At 34.5% G+C, this 22,447-nt stretch overlaps 1 protein-coding gene and 1 pseudogene across 4 annotated transcripts in view; one reads left to right on the top strand and one right to left on the bottom strand.

Moving 5' to 3' along the window:
• Window positions 1–22,447, top strand: part of SENP7 (SUMO specific peptidase 7) — a 177,723-nt gene that overhangs the window by 107,194 nt on the left and 48,082 nt on the right. For all 4 annotated transcript variants that reach the window (XM_029939204.1, XM_029939202.1, XM_029939203.1 and 1 more), the window contains 5 exons: window positions 556–750; window positions 12,749–12,867; window positions 16,580–16,761; window positions 17,830–18,169; window positions 19,281–19,438. In XM_029939204.1, the coding sequence (XP_029795064.1) occupies window positions 556–750; window positions 12,749–12,867; window positions 16,580–16,761; window positions 17,830–18,169; window positions 19,281–19,438 (994 nt within the window). The remainder of the gene's footprint in view (window positions 1–555; window positions 751–12,748; window positions 12,868–16,579; window positions 16,762–17,829; window positions 18,170–19,280; window positions 19,439–22,447) is intronic.
• LOC115292485 lies at window positions 12,018–12,475 on the bottom strand (annotated as a pseudogene).

The following is a 22,447-nucleotide window of genomic DNA, read 5'->3' as shown; positions in this document are numbered from 1 at the left end:
ACATTTGATTTTTTGGCTCCTTCCTTGTATATAAAGCATATATATTATAATCACTACATGTGCTATTTTACTTATGGAATCTATCATTACCACAGATGCAATCTGAATGATGTCTTTTCTGTTGGATTTAGCATTTCTCATTTGCCAATTACAAATATGTAATTATTCATCAAGAACCTTTCTGCTGAGTGAGAAGAATGAATATTTCTTGAATAGGTCTATAGTAATCTGTGTTTTTAATAATTATTGGGGAAAAGTATTTTTTTGAGAAAAATTGCTTAAAGTTTTTAGCAGCCCAGTAGCATCCATTAGTTGAGTTAAAGCCATTATTGTGGCAGGCTAATCTCTGCCAATTTATAAGATACTAGTACTTCTAAAAATAAACAAAGAATGTGTTCATACAGAATTTTGAGTATTTATGGGTTGATTTCTAGAGTGGTATAATTCTAATAGCTTACTTGTGCTAAGATGAAAATGTTGAAAATTCAGCTTCATAGAATACTTTGTTTACTGCAAACTTCAGTACAGTACAGTGTTTGTTATTTTGTGTGACAGGATACCCAGAGTTATATTGACGAATGTCCTGGGAACGGAGTTAGGAAGAAAATACATAAAGACCTCATCTCTAACTGAGGCCAGTTTGGGTGATACAGACAACTTGCAATCAGAACAGCTTTCTTCATCATCTGATGGCAGCCTAGAATCTTGTCAAAATCTAAATCCTCACAAGAGCTCCTTTTTATCTGAAAGGTATGTTTAGTGATAACTTTACTCAAAATAAATATTACACTTATTCTAATGAGCCTCTCTATTCTTCCCCCATAGATGCATTATTCCTAAAATTGAGGGAGATGTGCTCTGGTGGCTAGTATGACTTTTCTTCCCTAGTAGCTTGAGATGGCTATTGGAAGCAACAGTCTGTGGCTAATAATCAATTTCAGAAAGTACACTGTACTTGTGTTTTGGGAAAATAGATGCAGACCTTAATGAAAACTTAGCTATCTATTTCAGTTTGTGTGATATAATTGAAATCTGTTCTTCTGACATTTTTCTGTTCTTCCTCCTCTGTCCTATTTATGCATCTGGCCATCTATTGATCTGTCTATCCATTCATTCATCCATCTCTCCATCTTCACGTAGTCACTGTTTTTATATCCAGATTATAGAACTAGACCTGACATTTAGTACTCCAGTAAATATTTGCTGCATGAATTGTTGAATGTATTCCTCACAAAAATGGTTTGAGATTCCATTAACAAACATGGCTTGCTGAGCCAGTGAGTGAAATGGAAATCTGAAGTTGCTTTTGCTTTAACCTATAGGATATATTTTTGTGGGGACTGTAAATAAAAAAGAAATTGTGGGATAAAGCTAGAGGATGTCATTTAGTAAATACTACTAAATCTCTTAACTTTCATTTACTATTAACTTCTCATTCATTTTCTGCCTTCTGCTAGTACAATGAAGTAGTTTTGATCTTAGTGAAACACTACTGATCTATTCTTGTTTTGTTTTTGTTTTGTTTTTTTAATTTGCCCTGAACCATCCATAGGTAACTTTTAATTTGTATTTCTCTTGTAAGCCTAATTACATTAAAGGGTATTTATAGCTGACTTTTTAAAGATCTATAATTTCTTACATTTCTCACACACTTTTATAATTTCTGTTTATTTTTTTATGAATTACAAATTAAACAGTTTTTCTCCTTTTGGAGAATATTTTATGTGTCACATAGGTTCTACTTAGTGAATTGTTAATGGCAATTTTAACCTTATACTTTATTAGGTCTTTTTCTGAATTTCTAGAAGAACTGGGTTTTCAGTGGCATTATCCAATTATTGATGTATTTAATGTATAAATTAATGTATAATCAGAGATGTTAGAAATGCATTTATCAGTTTGTACTATAGATATGTGTTTCTGCCTCTTCTACTAGTCCATGAGTTAAGGAGAAGCATTATGTCTTAACTACATTTATGCCCAGTGCTTAGCTGAATACATACTTTAATTTTGTGCACTTGGATTAATGTTCATGTCACTTAATCTTGAGCTTTGGTTTCCTGAGTTGTAAGAAGAGAATTTCATATCACACAATTATTTATTATCTTTTTAAATTTATTTATTATTATTATTTTTATTTATTATCTTTTTAATTTAAATATCACATGTCAGAATTCTTTGTGCACATACAACATTATACATTTAAAAATGTTATTATTGGTGATGCTTTCTATAGAAAAAGTCACTTATTATGTACTGTCCCTGTAGAATTCAAAAGACATCAGTGCACATTCATAAGAAAAATAGCACTATTATGAGGATTCTATGAAACTATCAAATTGTCATCTGTACTGTACAGGTTTTTATGCCACTTTGGGGCTAAGATTTAATAATAAGTCTAAAATTTCTGGTTGTTTCTAAAATCTATTCACTGAGAACTCTAGCTCTCTTCAAGTCCTTTCTAAATTGTTACAAAATTTCCAGATGGTATTTGATGTGGGCTCTGCAAATTCATTTTCTTGGTGGTGGTTTGCTTTGCTTGTTGCATTTAGAATAGGCATAGACTTTGGAACCAGACATCAGTATTGCAAACATGCAGATTTACCTTGGACAAGTTATTTTGATTTTTAAAATACAGTAACATACATCTTAGAAGATTATTGTGCAGATTTAAGGAGATAACTATGTAAAGTTCTTAATATAAAACCTGAAACTTAGTAGATGGTAGTCGTCATTTTTGTGTCTCTTATTAATACTTAAATCAAAAGTACCATTAATGGCTGGTGCTGTATATTGATGCTACTGACGACTTATATGGTGAGGATGCCAGTGTCTGATCATGAGATCACTGTTACTCCATTACCATTCCCAGTACTGCAAAGGCAGTTGTCACAGCCATGCTAAGCATTACCATTTGGTTTAAGGAGGAGTACTGTAGTCCTTAAGCCAAGCGTTAGTTCTCTCTTCCCTTGAAATGAGTTCATTTTGAGGAGAATCCAGAGTGCCCTGTGGAAATAAATTGCACGTATGGCCATAGCATCACTTCAGTTAGATGTGCCCCGTTAGACCTGAATACTGCATGGACACAGGGTGGGCCCAAGGATGGGACTCTTGTAACCAGCCTCCTCCCAGCCTGCCTATCTCAGTCAAAATCAGGAAGAGAAAGTATAAATTATTTAGATCTTTTTAGGACACACGTGTTCTGACATTATTGTACTTGTCATTGAAGAGAATGTGGTAAACATGTCAATTCTTTGTTACAAAGTAGAATGTTGAGTAACAACTAAAAATTAGTGGGTAGGAGAATGGAAGCTATGACTGAAAACTGAGGAAGTTTTCTCTGAAACCCTAGCATTTATGCCCTGGATGATGTTTATGGAAAACTGTTTATAAAGGCTAAAAGTCATACACACACACACACACACACACACACACACACACACATAATACACACACACATATATACATATACATATATATGTTTCTTAGTATAAATTTTTTTAATGTTTATTTATTTTTGAGAGAGAGAGACAGAGTGTGAGTGGGGAAGAGGCAGAGAGAGGAGGAGACACAGAATCTGAAATAGATTAATAGGTTCCAGGCTCTGAACTGTCAGCACAGAGCCTGATGTGGGGCTTGAACTCATAACTGCAAGATCATGACCTAGGTTGAAGTCGGATGCTGAATGAATGGCTTCCTGTCCTAACATTTAGTTCTTTCATCCATTTTGAATTTATTTTTGTGTATGGTGTAAGAAAGTGGTCATTTTATACTTCTTCATGTGGCTGTCCAGTTTTCCCAGCACCATTTGCTGAAGAATCTCTTTTTTCCATTGGATATTTTTTCCTGGTTTGTCAAAGATTACTTGGCCAAACAATTAGTGGGTCTATTTCTGGGTTCTCTCCTCTGTTCCATTAATCTGTGTGTCTGTTTTTGTGTTATTACCATACTGTGTTGATAATTACAGCTTTGTAATATATCTTCAAGTCCAGAATTGTGATGCCTCCAGCTTTGGTTTTCTTTTTCAACATTACTTAGGTTATGTGAGGTCTTTTCTGATTCCATACAGATTTTAGCATTGTTTGTTCTAGTTCTGTGAAGAAGGCTGGTGTTATTTTGATAGGGGTTGCACTGAATGTATAGATTACTTTGAGTAGTATTGACATTTTAACAATATTTGTTCTTCCAATCTATTAGGATGGGATGTTTTTCCATTTCTTTGTTTCTTCTTCAGTTTCTTTCATAAGCTTTCTATAGTTTTCAACATACAAATATTTTACTTCTTTGATTAGGTTTATTCCTGGATACCTTAGGGTTTTTGGTGCAATTATAAATGGGTTCCATTCCTTGATTTCTCTTTCTGCTGCTTCATTATTGGCATATAGAAATGTGATTTCTGTATGTTGATTCCATGTCCTGCAAGTATATTGAATTCCAATTCTATGTTGAGTATTGACAGTGAGTCAAAATTGGTGAGAGTGGACATTCCTGTCATGTTTCTGACCTTAAAGGGAAAGCTTTAAGTTTTTCCCCATTGAGGATATTAGCTGTGAGTCTTCCATATGTGGCCTTTATGATGTTAAGGTATATTCCTTCTAATCTTATTTTCTTGAGGGTTTTTATCAGGAAAGGATGCTGTATTTTGTCAATTGCTTTTTTTGTATCTATTGAGAGGCTCATATGATTCTTATCCTTTCTTTTATTAATGTGTCACATTGATTTACAAATATTGCATCACCTCTGCAGCCCAGGAATAATTCCCACTTGATCGTGGTGAATAATTCTTATATTGTACTGTTGAATTTGATTTGCTAGTATCTTGTTGAGAATTTTTACATTCAATGGGTTCATCAGGGATATTGGCCTGTAATTCTCCTTCTTAGTGGGATCTTTGTCTTGTTTTGGACTCATGGTAATGGTGGCTTCATAGAACGAGTTTTGAAGCTTTCCTTCCATTTCTATTTCTTGAGAAGAATAGGTATTAACTCTTCTTTAAATGTCTGGTAGAATTCCCCTGGGAAGTCATCTGGTTCACAACTCGTGTTTGAAACTTGTGATTACTGATTCAATTTCTTTGCTTCTTAATGGGTCTGTTCAAACTTCCTATTTCTTCCTTGGTTTTCGTAATTTGTGTATTTCCAGCTTTTTGTGCATTTTTTTCCAAATTGTCTAGTTTGTTGACATATAATTTTTCATAGTATTCTCTCATAATTATTTGTTTTTCTAAGGTATTGGTTGTGATCTCTCCTTTTTCATTCATGATTTTATCTGTTTGAGTCCTTTCTCTTTTCTTTTGATAAGCCTTTTCTTTTTGATAAATCTGGCTATGGGTTTATCAACTTTGCTTATTCTTTCAAAGAACCAACTTTTAGTTTTGTTGATATGCTCTATGGTTTTTTATTTATTTGTTTCTATTTATTTATTTCTGCTCTAATCTTTATTATATACCTTCTTCTGCTAGCTTTAGGCTTTATTTGCTATTCCTTTTCCTTAACACCTTTAGAGGTTAAGTTTAGATTGTGTATTTGGAACCTTTCTTGCTTCTTGAGATAGATCTGAATTGCAATATACTTTCTTATTAGGACTGCCTTTGTTACATCCTAAAGGGTTTGGACTGTTGTGTTTTCATTTGCTTTCATGTATCTTTTTATTTCTTCTTTCATTTCCTGGTTAACCCATTCATTCTTTGGCAGGATTTTCTTTAACCTCCAAGTATTTGAGAGTTTTCCAAATTTTTTCTTGTGGTAGATTTCAAGTTTCATAGTGTTGTGGTCTGAAAATACTCATGATATGATTTCAATCTTTTTATACCTGTTGAGGGCTGATTTGTGACCCAGTGTGTGATCTGTTCTGGAGAATGTTCCATGTGCATTAGAGAAGAATGTGTATTCTGCTGTTTTAGGGTGAAATGTTCTGATGATATCTGTTAAGTCCATTCAGTCCAGTGTGTCATTCAAAGCCATGTTTTCCTTGTGGATTTTCTGCTTAGATGATCTGTTCATTGCTGTTAGTGGGGTATTAAAGTCCCCGACTATTATTGTATTATTATCAATTAATCTCTTCATTTTTATGCTTAATTGATTTATATATTTGGGTGCATTCAAATTGGGGGCATAAATACAACTATTAGGTCTTGATGGATAGATTTTTAGTTATGATTTAGTGCCCTTCTTCATCTCTTGTTACAGATGTTGTTTTAAAATCTAGTTTGTCTGGTTTCATTATGGCTACTCTGGCTTTCTTTTGATGTCCATTAGCATGATGGATAGTTCTACATCCACTCACATTCAATCTGCATGTGTCTTTAGGTCTAAAATGAGTTTCTTATAGGCAGCACATAGATGGATCTTGATTTTTTTCCTTTTAATCCATTCTGACACCCTGTGTCTTTTTATTGGAGTGTTTAGTCTTTTTTATATCCGGAGTGATTATTGATTAATGCAGATTTAGTGCCATTGTGTTAAACTGTAGAGTTGTGCTTCTGGTGATGTTCTGTGGTCGTTTGTAATCTTTGTTTCCTTGGTCGTCATCGTCGTCTTCTCCTCTTTCTGGACTATATCCAGTTAGCTTTGCATCTCAATTATAGCATTTTTTATTTCAGCCTGACTTGTTCTTGGGTCTTTGATCTCCACAGCAAGAGATTGTCTGGTGTGATCCATGCTTTTTTCAAGCCCAGCTAGTAATCTTATGACTATTGTTCTAAACTCTTGTTCAGATATATTGCTTATATCACTTTTGAGCAAGTCCCTGGCTGTGATTTCTTCCTGTCCTTTCTTTAGGGGAGAATTTTTCCATCTTGTCATTTTGGCTAAATTTCTGTCTTTTGTGCATTTTAAAAGTTTGCTATATTTCCCGCACCTGAGAGTAATGCTGTATTAAAAAGGGGTTGTACACTGACCAGGGCCTTGCACTTCAGGAAATGTTTCTGGTGTATGGTGTGTGCATTCCGCTGTTGTGTTTTGGCTGCTCTTTCCCACTGGTCAGTCTTCTAAAGAGGTCCACCTTGCTTGTATTGGGAAGTGTTTGGATGTTTAACTAGGTGTGCCTTGATTTGTTTGTTAAAATATGCCTAATGAAGCTGATTTGTTTATTAAAACCCTGGAAAAAAGGAAATAAACAAACAAACAAACCCTGATCCCAGAAAAAGGAAGAGGAAAAGGAACAAAAACAACCAGAGAATCAAAAAGCTTTAAGACTTATTCCAAAGACAAAGGAAAAAAAAAAAAAAGAATAAAGAAGCTGGATCCCAAAAAAAAGAAAAAAAGGAGATTAAAAAGTAACAAACAAGAAATTATGAGCCTGATTCCAATAGAAAAGAAACAGTAAGAAAGATAAAAAAGAAAAAAAGGTTTACCTTGCCCTATTTCCACCAGAACTGCAGGTGTCGTTTTGAAGCACTCGATTTCAGTACACTTGGTGCGTGTCAGGTGCTGGCTGTGCTGGTCTTCTGGAGGAAAGGCCCCCTGGGTTGGCTCAGAGTTAGTCTTGCCCCAGTAAATAAGCAGTTTCTAAGCACAAGCAGGCTCTGCACCTGACACTTAGTCTCATGAACCGCTAGATCATCACCTGAGCTAAAACCAGGAGTTGAAGACTTAACTGACTATTCCACCCAGGCACCCCAAAACTGGAAGTCTTAATGGACCTGGCACCACCTCCCTCCTCTGGAGTAGGGTTTCTCTACACTGTGTCTGAGGTCTTTTGTCTTGGGAAAATAGTCTCATGCCTGTGCAGAGCATGGAATCTATGGTGCAGCCCCCTTAAAAGCAGCAAAGGTTATATTCCCTATGGGTTCATCTCTGTCCCATGCTAATGAAAGGCCTTTTGTTGGCACCTACAGGGTCTTTTGTCCTTGGGGAGGCAATACACCCTCTTCCGAAAGTACTCCAGAAAAGGGAATGTTCTTTCCTGATACACTCCGGGAGATCCCTACACCACATTATGCACTCTGGCTCCACCTTCCTTCTCCCCAGGAGTGCATGCCACAGTTCCTTTCTGGAGAAAGTCACTCACTTCCAAAATCTGAGTTTGAGTTCCAAGCTTTTTGGGAAAAAAACCCTATGACACTCAGAACTTCTTGCTCCCCAGTCCATGTTCCAGAGAGGTTTTCCTCTTGTGCAAAGCAGATGCCTGCTCTCCCAAACTCTCTCACTTTTTCTTTTTTGTCCCTCCATGGAAAGGGTTTCTTCCCCCTCATGGAACCACCATTTTTCTCTTCCCCAATTCACTTCCATACACTTTGCACCTGCTACTCTTCCTTCAACCATGGAGATCCTTCTCCCATTCTACAGATCAATTTCCTGGTTATTTCACTTGATCTGACCTCCGTACAGCTGTGTTTGAGGGCTAGAAAAGCCCAGGCTCCCTCTCTTTCTCCACCATCTTAACTACTTCCTTATTTTTAATATTTTGAGGAACTCGTACTATTTTCCACAGTAGTGCACCAATTTACATTCCCACAAAATTGCCCAGGGTTTTCCTTTCCCCTACATTCTAGCAAGATGTGTTATCAAGTTTTTTTTTTGATGATAATCATTCTGACAGGTGTGAGGTGCTATTTCATTGTGGTTTTAATTTGCATTTCCCTACAATTAATGATGTTGCATTCCTTTTCATGTACCAGTCAGCCATGTGTATGTCTTCTTTGGAAAAATGTCTGTTCAGTTCCTCTGCCCATTTTTTAATAGAATGTTTTCTATTGAGTTGTATGAGTTCTTTATATATTTTAGATATTAACCCTTTAATAGATATATGGTTTGCAAATATTTCTCCCATTTCATGTATTTCCTTTTCATTTTGTTGATGGTTTTATTTGGTTTGCAGAAACTTTTTAGTTTGATGTAGTCCCACTTGTTCATTTTGCCTTTGTGGCCTTTATTTTGGTATTAATTCCAAGAAATCATTGCCTAGACTGATGTCAATAAGCTTACCCCCATGTTTTCTTCTAGGATTTACATGGTCTTAGATCTTACATTTAAGGTTTTAATTCATTTTGATTTGATTTTTTTTTGTATGGTGCAAGATAGGGGTCCAGTTTTATCCTTTTGCAAGTGGCTGTCCTGTTTTCCCAACACTGTTAGTTGAAGAGACTCTTCTTTCCCTTTTGTATATTCTTGTCTCCTTTGCCATAAATTAATTGACCATATGTCTGTGGATTTCTGGCTCTTGATTCTATTCCTTTGACCTGTGTGTCTGCTTTTGATTACTATAGCTTTGTAATATAGTTTAAAATAAGGAGGTGTGATGGTTCCAACCTTGTTGTCCTTTCTCAAGATTTTTTTGGCTATTGGGGTCTTTGGTGGTTACATACAGATTTTAAGATTATTTTATTTCTATGAAAAAGGACATTGGAATGTTGGTAGGGATTGCATTGAATCTTTAGATTGCTTTGTGTATGGTGGACATTTTAACACTCTTAATTCTTCCCATGAATGAGTCTGGAATGTCTTTCAATTTATTTCTATCATCTTCATTTTTGTTTATTTGTTTTCATCAGTGCCTTAAGGTTTTGGTATATAGGTCTTTTTCTTCCTTGGTTATATTTTTCCTAGGTATTTTATTCTTTTTAATACAATTATAAATGAGATTATTTGCTTAATTTCTCTTTCTGCTAGTTCACTGTTAGTGTATAGAAACTGATTTTTGTGTATTGATTTTGGATATTGCAATTTTACTGAATTTTTTAATTCTAACAGTTTTTTGGTGTTTTTTTGGGGGGGAGGAGAGTTTTATATATAAAATCATATCATCTGCAAATAATAGCAGTTAATACTTTTGATTGCCTTTTATTTCTTTTTCCTACCTAATTGCTCTGGCTAGGATTTTTAGTACTGTGTTGAGTAAGAGTGGTGAGAATGAGCACCCTTGTCCTTTTCCTCATCTTAAAGGAAAAACTTTTAATCCTTTGCTATTGATTAGGATATTAGCTATAGGTTGGTTGTATTGACTTTTATTATATTGTCATACATTCCTTCTATACACAGTTTGGTGAGAATTTTATCATAAAATGATATTGAATTTTGTCAGGTGCATTTTCTGCATGTATGGAGTGATCAGATCATTTGAATGTTTCAGTCTGTTAATGTGGTGTCCCACATTGATTTGTGGGTATTCAATCATCCTTGCATCCCTGGAATAATTCTCACTTGATCTTGGCATATGATCCTTTTAATATATTACTGAATTTGGTTTCCTAATATTTTGTTGAGAATGTTTGCATCTATATGCATCAGGGATATTGGTATATAGTTTTCTTATAGTGTGTGTATCTGGCTTTGGTGTGAGGGTAGTGATGGCCCAGTAAAATGGTTTTAGGAGTTCTCCCTCTTCAGTTTTTTGGAACAATTTGAAAAGGATTGGGATTAGTTCTTTAATTGTAGATTTACCATGAAAACTATCTAGTCCTGGGCTTTTTTGTGTTGAGAGGTTTTTGATTATTAATGTTTATCTTTTGAGAGAAAGAGTGTAAGTGGGGGAGGGGTAGAGAAAGAAGGAAACACAGAATTCAAAGCAGACTCGAGTCTCTGAGCTGTCAGCAGAGTTCGATGTGGAGCTCGAACTCATCAACCATGAGATCATGACCTAAGCAGAAGTTGAATGCTTAATCGACTGAGCTACCCAGGTGCTCTGGGAGGTTTTTGATTATTAATTCTATCTCCTTTCTCTTTATTGAACCATTCAGATTTTCCATTTCTTCATGATTCAGTCTTGGTAGTTTATATGTTTCTAGTTACTTATCCATTTTATTTAGGTTATCCAACTTATTAGCATATGATTATTCATAGTAGTCTCTTGATTCTAATTATTTGTGTGGTATAGATTTTAATGTTCCTATTTCATTTTCGTATTTATTTAAGTCTTCTTTTTCTAGCTCGTTTCACAGAAGTTTTGACAATTTTATCTTTTCAAAACACTAGCTCATGAACTGTGAGATCATGACTTAAGCCAAAACCAAGAGTTGGATGCTTAACTGACTGAGCCACTCAGGTGTGCTTTGACTTCTTCTTTGACAAATTGTTTGTTCAGGAACATACTGGTTAATCTTCACATATTTGTGAATATTCTACTTTTGCTCCTGTTGCTGATTTTATTTTAATACTATTGTGTTAAAGATACTTGGTATGACTTAAATTTTCTTAAATTTAATACTGTTTTTGTGGTCTATCATGACTTATGGTTATTATATGATTATGAATGTTCTGAATGCACTTGAGAATTGTGTACTCTGGTGCTATTGGATGGCATGTTCTGTATATGCATCATAGTTCAATTTAGTTTAATGTATGCTCTTAGTCCACTGTTTTCTTTTTGATTGTTTTGTCTAGATGATTTATCCATTGCTGAAAGAGGGTATTAAAGTCCCTTACTACTATTATATTAAGTTTTCATTAATGGTGAGGTTATGCTTGTGCTTCCAAAACTTGTTTTTCACACAACCTAATATTTTATGTTTAACCTAGTACCCTGTATTTTAAACTATTCATTCTGTAGGTAAAATTTCTTTCCACCTTCCAAACTTTATTTTTTACCTAACGTTGATATATGAACTATGCTTGAAAAATATTAATAATCACCTTTGAGTTATTTTTATTATTTTTTAAAAAAATTTATTTATTTATTTTGAGACCGAGAAAGAGCATGCATGCATGTGCGTGAGAGGGGGAGTGGCAGAGAGAGAGAGAGAGGGAGAGAGAGGATCCCAAGCAGTATCTGTGCTGTCATATGGAGCTCAATCCATGAACTGTGAGATCAGGATGTGAACTGACATCAAGAGTTAGACGCTTAACTGACTGAGCCATCCAGGCTCCTCTGGGTTATTATTTTGTGATTGCATATAAATGCTCTTATCTTGTACTTTTGTCCATGGAATTTTTACTTTTTAAGCTTCTTTGATGTATTTATTTATTTATTTATTTTTCCACATAAAAGTTCTTAGTTTATTAATCCTCTCATGAAAAATCTGCAGAATCACCAGAGAGCCACAGCAGAATCTTTACTCTTTCTGTTGTCTAATCTCCAGCTCACTTTGTACCAGCACCAACATTGGCTTTTGCAGTTCCCCTGACTTTCTTCATTCTGTTTTTGCGTTTTTCTCACTGTTTTCTGGATGTCTTTTTCTTCTCATACAGGCCATGTCTTGCAAGTCTATGTTTGGATTCATTTTTTTTCCCACATAATCCAAGGAATCATAAATCATGCTAAAGCCAGTTATCTTGCCACCTCCGAAATGGGTTCTGAATCCAAATACAAAGATGACATCTGGTGTGGTCTTGTACATTTTGGCTAGTTTTTTCTGAATTTCTGTCTTAGGTACTGTTGCCTTTCCAGGGTGAAGGACATCAATGACCATCTATTTCCAGTGAAGTAGTCGGTTGGTCATGAACTTCCTAGTCCGGATAATTATGGTGTTGTCATGATGGTAGTTGAGCTTCAAGCAGTTAGGGAAGAAAAAGATTCTTTGATGTATATAAATACTCATATTATTCTTTTGTTCATTTGCATGTGCCCATTTCTGTGGTGTCCAAATGTTTTTTTTTCCCTCAAAGAAATAGGGAGGATTTAAAGGTAGAGTAAGGCTGAGAACTTACGTCTCAAACATTATTTCAATATTCTTTCTTCTGTTCAGATCATGTACTGTGCTACATGGGAATGTATTTTAACCAACTGGATTTTTATCTTGAATATATATCAATTGACTTCTTAATTCATTTGAACATAGAAGAATTGAGTATAATATGATTTTCTTTTGCAGGGGTTCACAACCAAGTAAGACAGTAGATAATAATTATGCAAAGCAGCCTTCACACACTAAAGAAAAGCAAAAAGATGATGATGGCATTTCTCTTGTAATGTCTGATGCTCAACCTAAAGGTTTGTGAAGTCTAGAAAATTATTGTCATTTGAATTTTTGTCTTTTGCATTTATAATGTTTTTAAAGTTATAGTTAACTTTACTTAATCTTACATTTATAGGATCTGTGAAAGTAAAGGGAGATTATTTAGCAACACAAAATTGCTAAGTTTAAAATTTGTACACTATAGTATTCATTTCTTGATTTATTTGCTAAGTCTATACGTTACATTTGAATATCATTTCTTTTTTGTTGTTGGGTTTGGGCACATAGCTATACAATTATAATGTTAGTTTAGCTATTTATAAATATTGTTTCCCTGGATATGTCTGGCAATAATTGATATTACAGCTAATTGATTATTATTCTTAGCTTCCCACAGTCTTTCCTCCTATGGCATACGTTCTTTATTCATTAGAATTTCTCTCAACTATAGGAAGATACCATCATAAGTCATTATTAGCAAATTTAAAGGTAAATACATCCTAGACTCCTGAACATTTCTTTTTAGGCCTCCATGCATGTAGAGTTAATTAATTGATTTTTCTCCTTTTTGTCTTTCTTTCTTTCTTTTTTTTTTAAATGTTTTTTATTTATTTTTGAGAGACGGAGAGAGACAGCATCAGCAGGGGAGGGTCAGAAAGAGAGAGGGAGACACAGAATATGAAGCAGGCTCCAGGCACAGAGCCCGATGTGGGACTCGAACCCACGAACCATGAGATCATGACCTGAGCCGAAGCTGGACACTCAACCGACTGAGCCACCCAGGCGCCCCTTTGTCTTTCTTTTAAGATTTTAAAATAATTTACAAAATTTTGAACCAAAACATTTACTACATGTCATATCTTGTGGAACTCATATCTTCAGGGGTCTCGGATTACTGATTGCTTTTTTTTTTTAAGTTTATTTTGAGAGAGAGAGAGAGAGAGAGAGAGAGAGAGAGAGAGAAAGAAAGATGAGCAGACAGAGGAGACAGGACAATCCCAGGCAGCCTCCACACTGACAGCGTGGAGCCCGATGCAGGGCTCAGACCCATAAACCATTAGATCATGACCTCAGTCGAAACCAAGAGTCAGACGCTTAACCGACTGAGCCACCCAGGCGCCACACAATCACTTAAAACTAATTGAGATACTTTGTTTTCTGAATGATTTCATAAGCTATTCATGAGAAAAAAATGCTTCTGTAATGACACTATGCAAAAATTCTTTGTACTTCATTTGAAACACAGCTATTTTTATATTCTTTTTCATACAGGAGGATAACGTAAAAAGAAACTAGACTAATAACCAGCTTCAACTTTTATGAGGTCAATCTAGAGAAAGCATTTTAACTGTGTAGACATAACCTTTCAATTAGTTACTAAACACTAGCTGCATAAAATGAAAGACATTTATTTTCTTATGAATTGTACTTTTCCCAGAAATAATTCTCATTAATTACCAAATAAAAAGTATTTGTATAAGTTGGCTCAGTTCACATACTATTAAGGCACTGTTAAACCCTCATATTCCACTGATTTCCTGGAGAGAGTAGAAATAGTTAAATGAAAAGCTTTCTGATTTATGCCCTTTACTATTTCTCAAAGTCATTGTGGACAAAATGACAATAAAAGAAACACTTCATAGTTTCTCAGTACCCCTGGAGGTTCTCTTCAGAGATAAAATGTTTTTAAGAAAAGTGGCTGTTGAAACTTTATTGAAACTCATCATGTTTCCATCCTACAGATAATTGTGTCCAGTACTAGTTTTTTAATATAACCCCATAAATTAATGGGGATTCTGAATTAAACTCCATGTATACCATTCTTTGCTAGTATATTAAGTTTGTCTTATGGAGTTAGTTTTTATGAAAATAATGTATTGGGAAAATATATTTTAAAGATCTTATTTCTTTATTTTTAAGTGTTTAATTTTGAGAGAGAGAGAACACGCATAAGTGGGGGAGAGACAGAGAGAGGGACAAAGGATGTGAAGCTGGCTCTGCACTGATAGCAGTGTGCCTGCTATAGGGCTCAAACTCATGAACCATGAAATGATGACCTGAACTGACGTCCCACCCTCTACTGACTGAGCCACTCAGGAGCTCCTTAAAGGTTTTATTCTGAAGTAATCTCTATACTCAATGTGGCCTCAAACTCACAACCCTGAGATCAGTTAGTTGCGTGTTCTACCTGCTGAACCAGCAAGGTACCCGTATATTGGAAATATTGAGTGTTCCCTTGTTGACAGGAATTTGTCACTGTAATATTATATACTAGGAAGTTAAATTGTATATGTTATATAGGTAGAATCATATTTTTATAATGGCAGGCTCTAATACGTTTATTTTTGTTTGCCATGGTATAGTCTTAGCTGTGTGAATAGTAAATAAATTGAAGGAAAACTCTTGTATAATAGGGTTTTTTTCAAGCCCCTTTCCTTTCCTCAGTCTTTTTGCTATAGTATTTATGTTTAGAAATTATAATTTGATACAGCATTTATATGTTGAAATTATATTGAGCTACGTTTACAAAATTACAAAAAATAATTATTGTGCTTTTCAAAATACTGAGTTGATGATTTAGGGGGAAATTTTATTATTCTGGGAGAGGTAGTGAAGAGTGTTTTCTCTGGAAATTGGAAGACTCTATTTTGTTCTTGTTGTTTTTAAGTAGGCTCTGCGCCAGGCGCGGAGCCCAATGCATGGCTTGAACTCTTGACCCTGAGATCAAGACCTGAGCTAATATGAAGAGTTGGATGCTTAACTGAATGAGCCACCCACATGCCCCGCAAATTGGAAGACTGTTGATTGTCTTGGAGTTTTGCCTCAATCATGCCCCATTGCCTACCTTTTAAGCAATAACAAAACTATAATGCATGTTAGTCATTAGGTTTCTGTGAAGCTAGAATAAGAGCAAAAATTGTCTGCAGAGAAGGTGGGTAGTATTGAAGAACTTCGAGTGAATGGAGAGGTCAAGCTCAGTAAGAGTTATATAAATCGTAAGTTATGAGTTCAAGGAAGCTGTTTCGTGATTTTTTTACATAAACTTTGAGTTGGTACTTATACATATTCAGAAAGAAATATAATTCAGGTTAATCTTCTGTTGGTTAGGTAGAACTTTTTGGAAGGTACTTTTGTATACTGCATATGTCTGATAACTGAAATAGTAAGCATTTCTAGTAATAATTGATGAGTTTCAAAAAATGCTTTGTTGATTTTTAAAAAATGGAGCATTTCTTTATCTGTAGGGTAGTAGATTTATTAAAAGAGCAGTGATTAATACTCATTGTAATTATTGTCCTTTTTCACTTAAAAATACATACATGTATATAAAACTTACATTTTATAAAGACAACTAATTTCTGAAGTCACAATGAATTATCAAAACATTTTAAGATAGGAATTTTCCAAATTTTATTAACACCCCTCCCCCTGTTCTTTTTGTATTACAGTCAAACATAATTACAGCAAAAGGAAAAACATTGTTTGATTGCTTTGCTTTGGTTAATAAAGAATACTCCCTTTTTATGTTCTCCTCATAATTGTGCAATGAACATTTACTTTGTCTATGCAGCTTAAAATAGGATATTTCTTTACATTCCCATGTCTGCATGATAATTTAACAGTGAACTTCATTTTAAATTAATTTTAAAAGTTTTACAGCAATTTTAATGATACTTATTTGAGCTCTTCTAAAAGGGATTCGTTCTGTACTTTTGGGCCATATTTATGTCTCTTTTGTTTTTTAAGACCTCAGTAGTGGAAGTAGAGGTTGTGATCATCTTGAAGAGGGGAGCAAAAATAAGGATGATACATTTTCTGATTCCAAAATGGAACCCACTCTGACTTCCAGGAAGAGAAAGAAAAGGCTTAGAAGTAATTTACCTGAATCTCATAATTCTACTTCTTTGTACGAGTCAGCAGAACAGATAGTAAGTAGAGGTATTTAGATGTCATGTGAAATAATTTATGCTATGATAAAAATGAATGGACTATGGTCAAATATTGTTCTTATTGCTTTCTGCTTTTGTCAGATTTCCCCTTTTTTTTTTTTTGCCAGTTTTTTGATTCTTAAAAAAATAATTTAAATGAAATTTTTTCAGTAATATACTATTGGAACAAATTTGAAATATTATGAACAAGTAAAAAAGTTAAAAATGTTACTTCTCTGATACCACTGCTTACTTAGTAGTTTGGTATATATTTATCAGACTTGTTTTATTTTCTCTTATTTTAACAAATACTATTAATACTGTATCCATACTGTCCAGTCAATTGCTTTTTCATATGCTATGTAAAAGTACTACCAGATTTCTTTTATCAGTAATAATTTACTTACCAACTTCTTTACGCCTTTCTCTACCTAGAGTTTAGGGAGTTTGTTGTAAGTAAAGAATTACAATACTTCATGCACCCATTACCTATTTTCAAAGCTTAGTCACAGTTAATAAAAGTATAAGAAGATAATTTTTTAACTCCTTTGATTCACAAGTCCTTTCAGGACTTCTCAGGACCTTTGAGTTATAAACATGATTTAGATTTAAACAGTAATATAGATGTGAAGGCAGTGATTGATTTAATAGTTTTTCATGTTGTTATTCTAAGTTTTAATTTTTTGCTTTTTAATGAAGTCACACGATGTCATATGGCCTCAGTACTTGTGTAAAATAAAATTGTAAAAAAGAATTCCCCTTATTCTAAGGTTGACTTAGGTTGTGGTAGACCATCTAAGCACTTCTGAATATGTATGGGAATTTCTGTATACCAGCCTTTTAAAAAAATGTTTGGGTATTTGATTGGACAGATAAAATTCCATATCTTTTTACTTGAGAGATTCTGGTAAGAGTAATATAGTACAAATATGTGGTTTTTTGTCCCTGTAGTTACAGAAATTATATAATATTTTTAGGTTTATATTCTTCTTTAGGAATTTAAACTTTAAAAATTATTTAGCCAAATTTGAAAAATCTAATTTTCTGTGTGCATTTATTTATGTTCAGATAAAACAAGAAAATGACTCCATAGTATCTGCTGAATTTAAAAAGTCAAGTGAAAACTATCATCAAGACTCAAAAATGCTTGAAGAAATTACACCTGAACCTGTAGAAAGCGATTTTGCTAAACTGTCCTCACTTGATAGTCAGGAGTTGGCTTTGAGTGCTCCTCCCAAAAGTGCCTCTGACTCTACAACCACTGAAACTTTTGAGAATTCTATTTCCACTGATACCATGGGGAAGTCTACCCTGGTTGAGAAGAATGAGAGTGAGTTGAATGTAACAGAAAAGCCTGCTTTAAGTGAACACAATGAAGGGAACCAGTCTTTGATGTCAGTTGAACCAAGTAAGCACCACTAGGATTATAATATCTTTTAATTTTCTCTGCTTTAGTTAGTTCTGTTTCTCCTCTCAAACAAATTTTGCTGAAGCAATAAGCTGTTTATAACATCACTTTGGAATATATTAACTTGAGGAAAAAAAAGACCTGGAGTTTTTGGACCTTCTTCATGAATTTTATAGTATTAATTTAGGTTAGTGATGGGTTACTTGGAAGCAGAAATATTTTTTTTCTTAGAATCATGAATTGTCATTCTCCTCAGTAGTTTTTACTTTTTATTTTTTTAAGTTTCTTTATTTTATTTTAATGGAGAGACTGTGTGCATGTGTGTGAGATAGAATGAACAAGCAGAGGTAGAGGGGTAGGGAGAGAGAGAGAGAGAGAGAGAGAGAGAGAGAGAGAGAGAGAGAGAGAGAGAGAGAGAGAATCACAAGCAGGCTTGGGGCTGTGAGTGCAGCTCTCAAACCATGAGACCATGAACTGAGCTGAAAAAAGAGTCAGCTGCTTAACTGACTGAGCCACCCAGGTGCCACAACTCAATAGTTTTTTAAAAGGATTCTGGAACCATTATTATTGACATTTTGGTTGGTGAAGCTGAAGTGCATAGTTTAAGTGTTATATAATTATTATCATTAATTTTGATTTAATTTATTTGCAAGTGTTTGATATACTCACATGGTACAAAAAAATGTTTTAAAGGATATATAGTGAATAGTCTCCCACATCTTCTTGTAGTCATCCATTGCTTCCTCCTGGAAGAAATTAAATGTAACCAGAGTTACAGTACAATTTAGAGTGATGGCATATTACATTTTTGTTATTCTAACTAGAACTTGTTCCTAAGTTCTCCTCATGGCTTTATCCATTTTTAAATGTCTTGAGCCTCCAGAAGTTGAGGTGTAGGTAACTGCTAGATAATAACACTGATATGGAATATTGCATATAACTAGTATAAATCAGATAACAAATAATAGTCCAGTTTCTAAGTTGAACAAAGTTAGATGATTAAATTTTAATGGGATTATTAAGGATAATATTAAGGATATTGCTTGAATTGTAAAGTTTTCTGTTGTGTGATTTTTGCGATACATTTAAGAAATGATTTTTTCCTTTTTAGTTGTTGTTTCTAGTGATGAAGAAGGACCTGTTGAACATAAAAGTTCAGAAATTCTTAAATTACAACCTAAGCAAGACCATGTCATCACTAATGAAAATGAGAGTACTTCTGAATCAGCTTTGTCAGAACTGCCATTGATGACGTGTGAATCTGTACAGGTAGTTTATTTCTACTTTCTTGTACATTAACAGTGAAATATACACTATTGGCTAGTGATTGTTTCTTTCATCAAGCAGAATATTATTATAAAAATTACAAATTTTCTTAGTTTGAATTTTGAGATAGTTGTCATATTAGTTTGAAGGAAACGTGTAGTTGTCCTTATTTTGAAGTGAAGGCATTATTCAGTCTAAATATTCTATGACTTGAATACTTTTTTTTTTTAAAAGATTCTAATTGGACATTTAACCACTTTATCAAAATTTCTTAGAATTAAACAGTTGGCGACATTAATCTGTCTGGTCTTCCAATACTGTGGCTACTTGGAATTATTTTTTTCCCTCACATGCTCTTAAGGCTGCATGCTATAGAGGAATGAACATGGTTTCTGGAGATAACAGACCTGGGTTCAAATCCAGGCTCTGTCATTTGGGCAAGTCACTTCTTTAAGCCTGAGTTTCCTCATATGTTACACGAGGATAATAATACCTACCTCACAAGATTGTTTTGAGTATTAAGTGAAGTAACATAGGAAAGCATTTAGAAGAGCGTCCCAAATGTATCAATGTGATAGGTCCTTTGTCTTTTCCTTCTTACCAAAAATAATAAATGGAAGTGTCTTGTTAGTTTAAGGTCAGCCAGTGTGTTTTGACATAGTACTACAAGAGTGTAGCTGTAAAGTGCGGTTCAAATCATTTATTTTCAATATTCATTCTTATTATCAGCCTCTTAATATCCTATTTTAAAGAAATGATTATCAATGCAGATAATCATTTGACTATGGTAATCATAGTCATTAATCATAATCATAATGATTATGGTAGACTTCTGTTGGTTTGTTTTTAATAATGTCTGAGATTGTTATCTTCTAAGGTGTGATTAAGAATTGAGTCAGTTCTATAAAGAGGTCTGGTGGTCTGATTATTGTTTCACTGCTGTTTCTATTGCATTTGGTACTCTATACAGAAATCACCTAAGCAGCTGTATTTGGAAGTTTTGTTAAAATGTAACCATTTTTGTTTGATTGGGCAAGTAGCCTACTTAATGGTTTAGTTGTATTTGTAATGAAAACCCTGTCATTATTGATAATGAGTTCACATTTCTAAATGAATTATAGTTTTCTTGGCAGCATATAACTTGATAATACAATGTGAAATGATCATATTATAAGAAAGTAACTTTTTTTTATAGAACTGACTGAATATGATCACAACTAAGCAGTAAATAATGTGAAGACCTACTAAGATCTATAGGGCAGCATACCTAAACATCTCCACACCTTCCTTCATTTTCAGTTTTTTTTTAAATGTTTTATTTATTTTTGATACAGAGAGAGACAGAGCATGAGAGGGGGAGGGTCAGAGAGAGAAGGAGACACAGAACCGGAAGCAGGCTCCAGGCTCTGAGCTAGCTGTCAGCACAGAGCCTGACGCGGGGCTCGAACCCACGAATGTGAGATCTGACCTGGGCCGAAGTCAGAGGCTTAACCGACTGAGCCACCCAGGCGCCCCCCTTCATTTTCAGTTTTAAATGAAGTTATGAGAAATATGGCTAGGCCATTTTTAGGAGGCAGTTAGTCTTTGCAAAATTTGAGACCCCAATAGAAATTATTTTTATCCCGTCTTCTCATTTTATCACTTAAAACACACACATACTTACAAACACTTAATGGCTGACTGATTAGAAGCACCTATAGTTGATTGGTACCTGCTCTTTAAGGGATAAGAATAGTAGAGTAAGCAATGAAAGATGAGAATGACAAAGATTTTTTATTAAGCAGATAAATGCCTTTGTGAGCTGAGTGAAGAATAATGAGTACTACATATGTTTCAGATGAAGAATAATCACATTTCCTAGACGTAGGAGGAGAGTGAGTACACATGCATAGTTCCTCTGGTGGTAATTTATTTGGTTGTTAGTGATGTCAGAGTTAAAGAGGCTATATCCAGGTTAGGCAACTGTGGAGTTGAAAAAGTCGTTTGAAATTCAGAAGAGATTGTGGGAAACATTTGCTGATGATCTGCTATGTAGCCGTTTGAATGGAAGTGCTATGAATTTTGAAGTTTTAGGCAACTGGTTGGCTATTTTCAGACATGGAAAGAGTAAAGCTTATAGATTTGATATAACATGTGGTTCTTAGGCACTTACATTCATTCCTTCAGGTGCATTGCCTGAGAACATCATCTTGGTTTGTGAAGCAATTTTAGATGGTCAAAATAACCCTTGCCTTGGAGATAGAAACCTGGATTTGTTTCATCCTAATTTCATGACCTTGGATGAGTAACTTAACCAATCCAAACATCTATTAGTTTTACTTATGAAATGGAAAAAAATAACCCCAAACCCAAACTACCTCATGGGGTCACTATGGTGATTAAAAAAGATAATATATTTAGAAACTCATTTTAAACTAAAATACTATGTAAATCTTAATTTACTTCTGTTGAGCTAAAAATGAATAAAGCCTATTAGGGAATACTGAATTTACAATCGTGGCTTTGATGCAGAGGTAGATATATTTCTGGAACTTAGGTCTATGGAGTTAATATAAGATTTAACTATTAAGAGTAATATTCTCAGTCTCTCTGTCTCTTCCCGTTGTCTCTCGGGCTCCGCGCGCTTGCCCTGCGTTAGATGCTGGCGAGGGTGTGGAGAGACAGGCCCCCTCCTACTGTTGGAATGTAAACTGGTGCAGCCGCTCTGGAAAACAGTGTGGAGGTTCCTCAAAAAACTATCCATAGAACTCCCTTATGACCCAGCAATAGCACTGCTAGGGATTTACCCAAGAGATAGAGAAATGCTGATGCATAGGAGCACATGTACCCCAATGTTCATAGCAGCAGTGTCAACAATAGCCAAAACATGGAAAAAGCCTAAATGTCCATCACCTGATGAGTGGATCAGGAAGATGTGGTATATATTCATGATGGAGTACTACATGGCAATGAGAGGGAATGAAATCTGGCCATTTGTAGGAAAGTGGATGGACCTTGAGGGTGTCATCCTAA

Source organism: Suricata suricatta, chromosome 5, assembly GCF_006229205.1.
Source record: "Suricata suricatta isolate VVHF042 chromosome 5, meerkat_22Aug2017_6uvM2_HiC, whole genome shotgun sequence".
Taxonomy (NCBI): Eukaryota; Metazoa; Chordata; class Mammalia; order Carnivora; family Herpestidae; genus Suricata; species Suricata suricatta.
The sequence above is the reverse complement of the archived record's forward strand: the minus strand, read 5'-3'. Positions and strand labels throughout refer to the sequence as shown.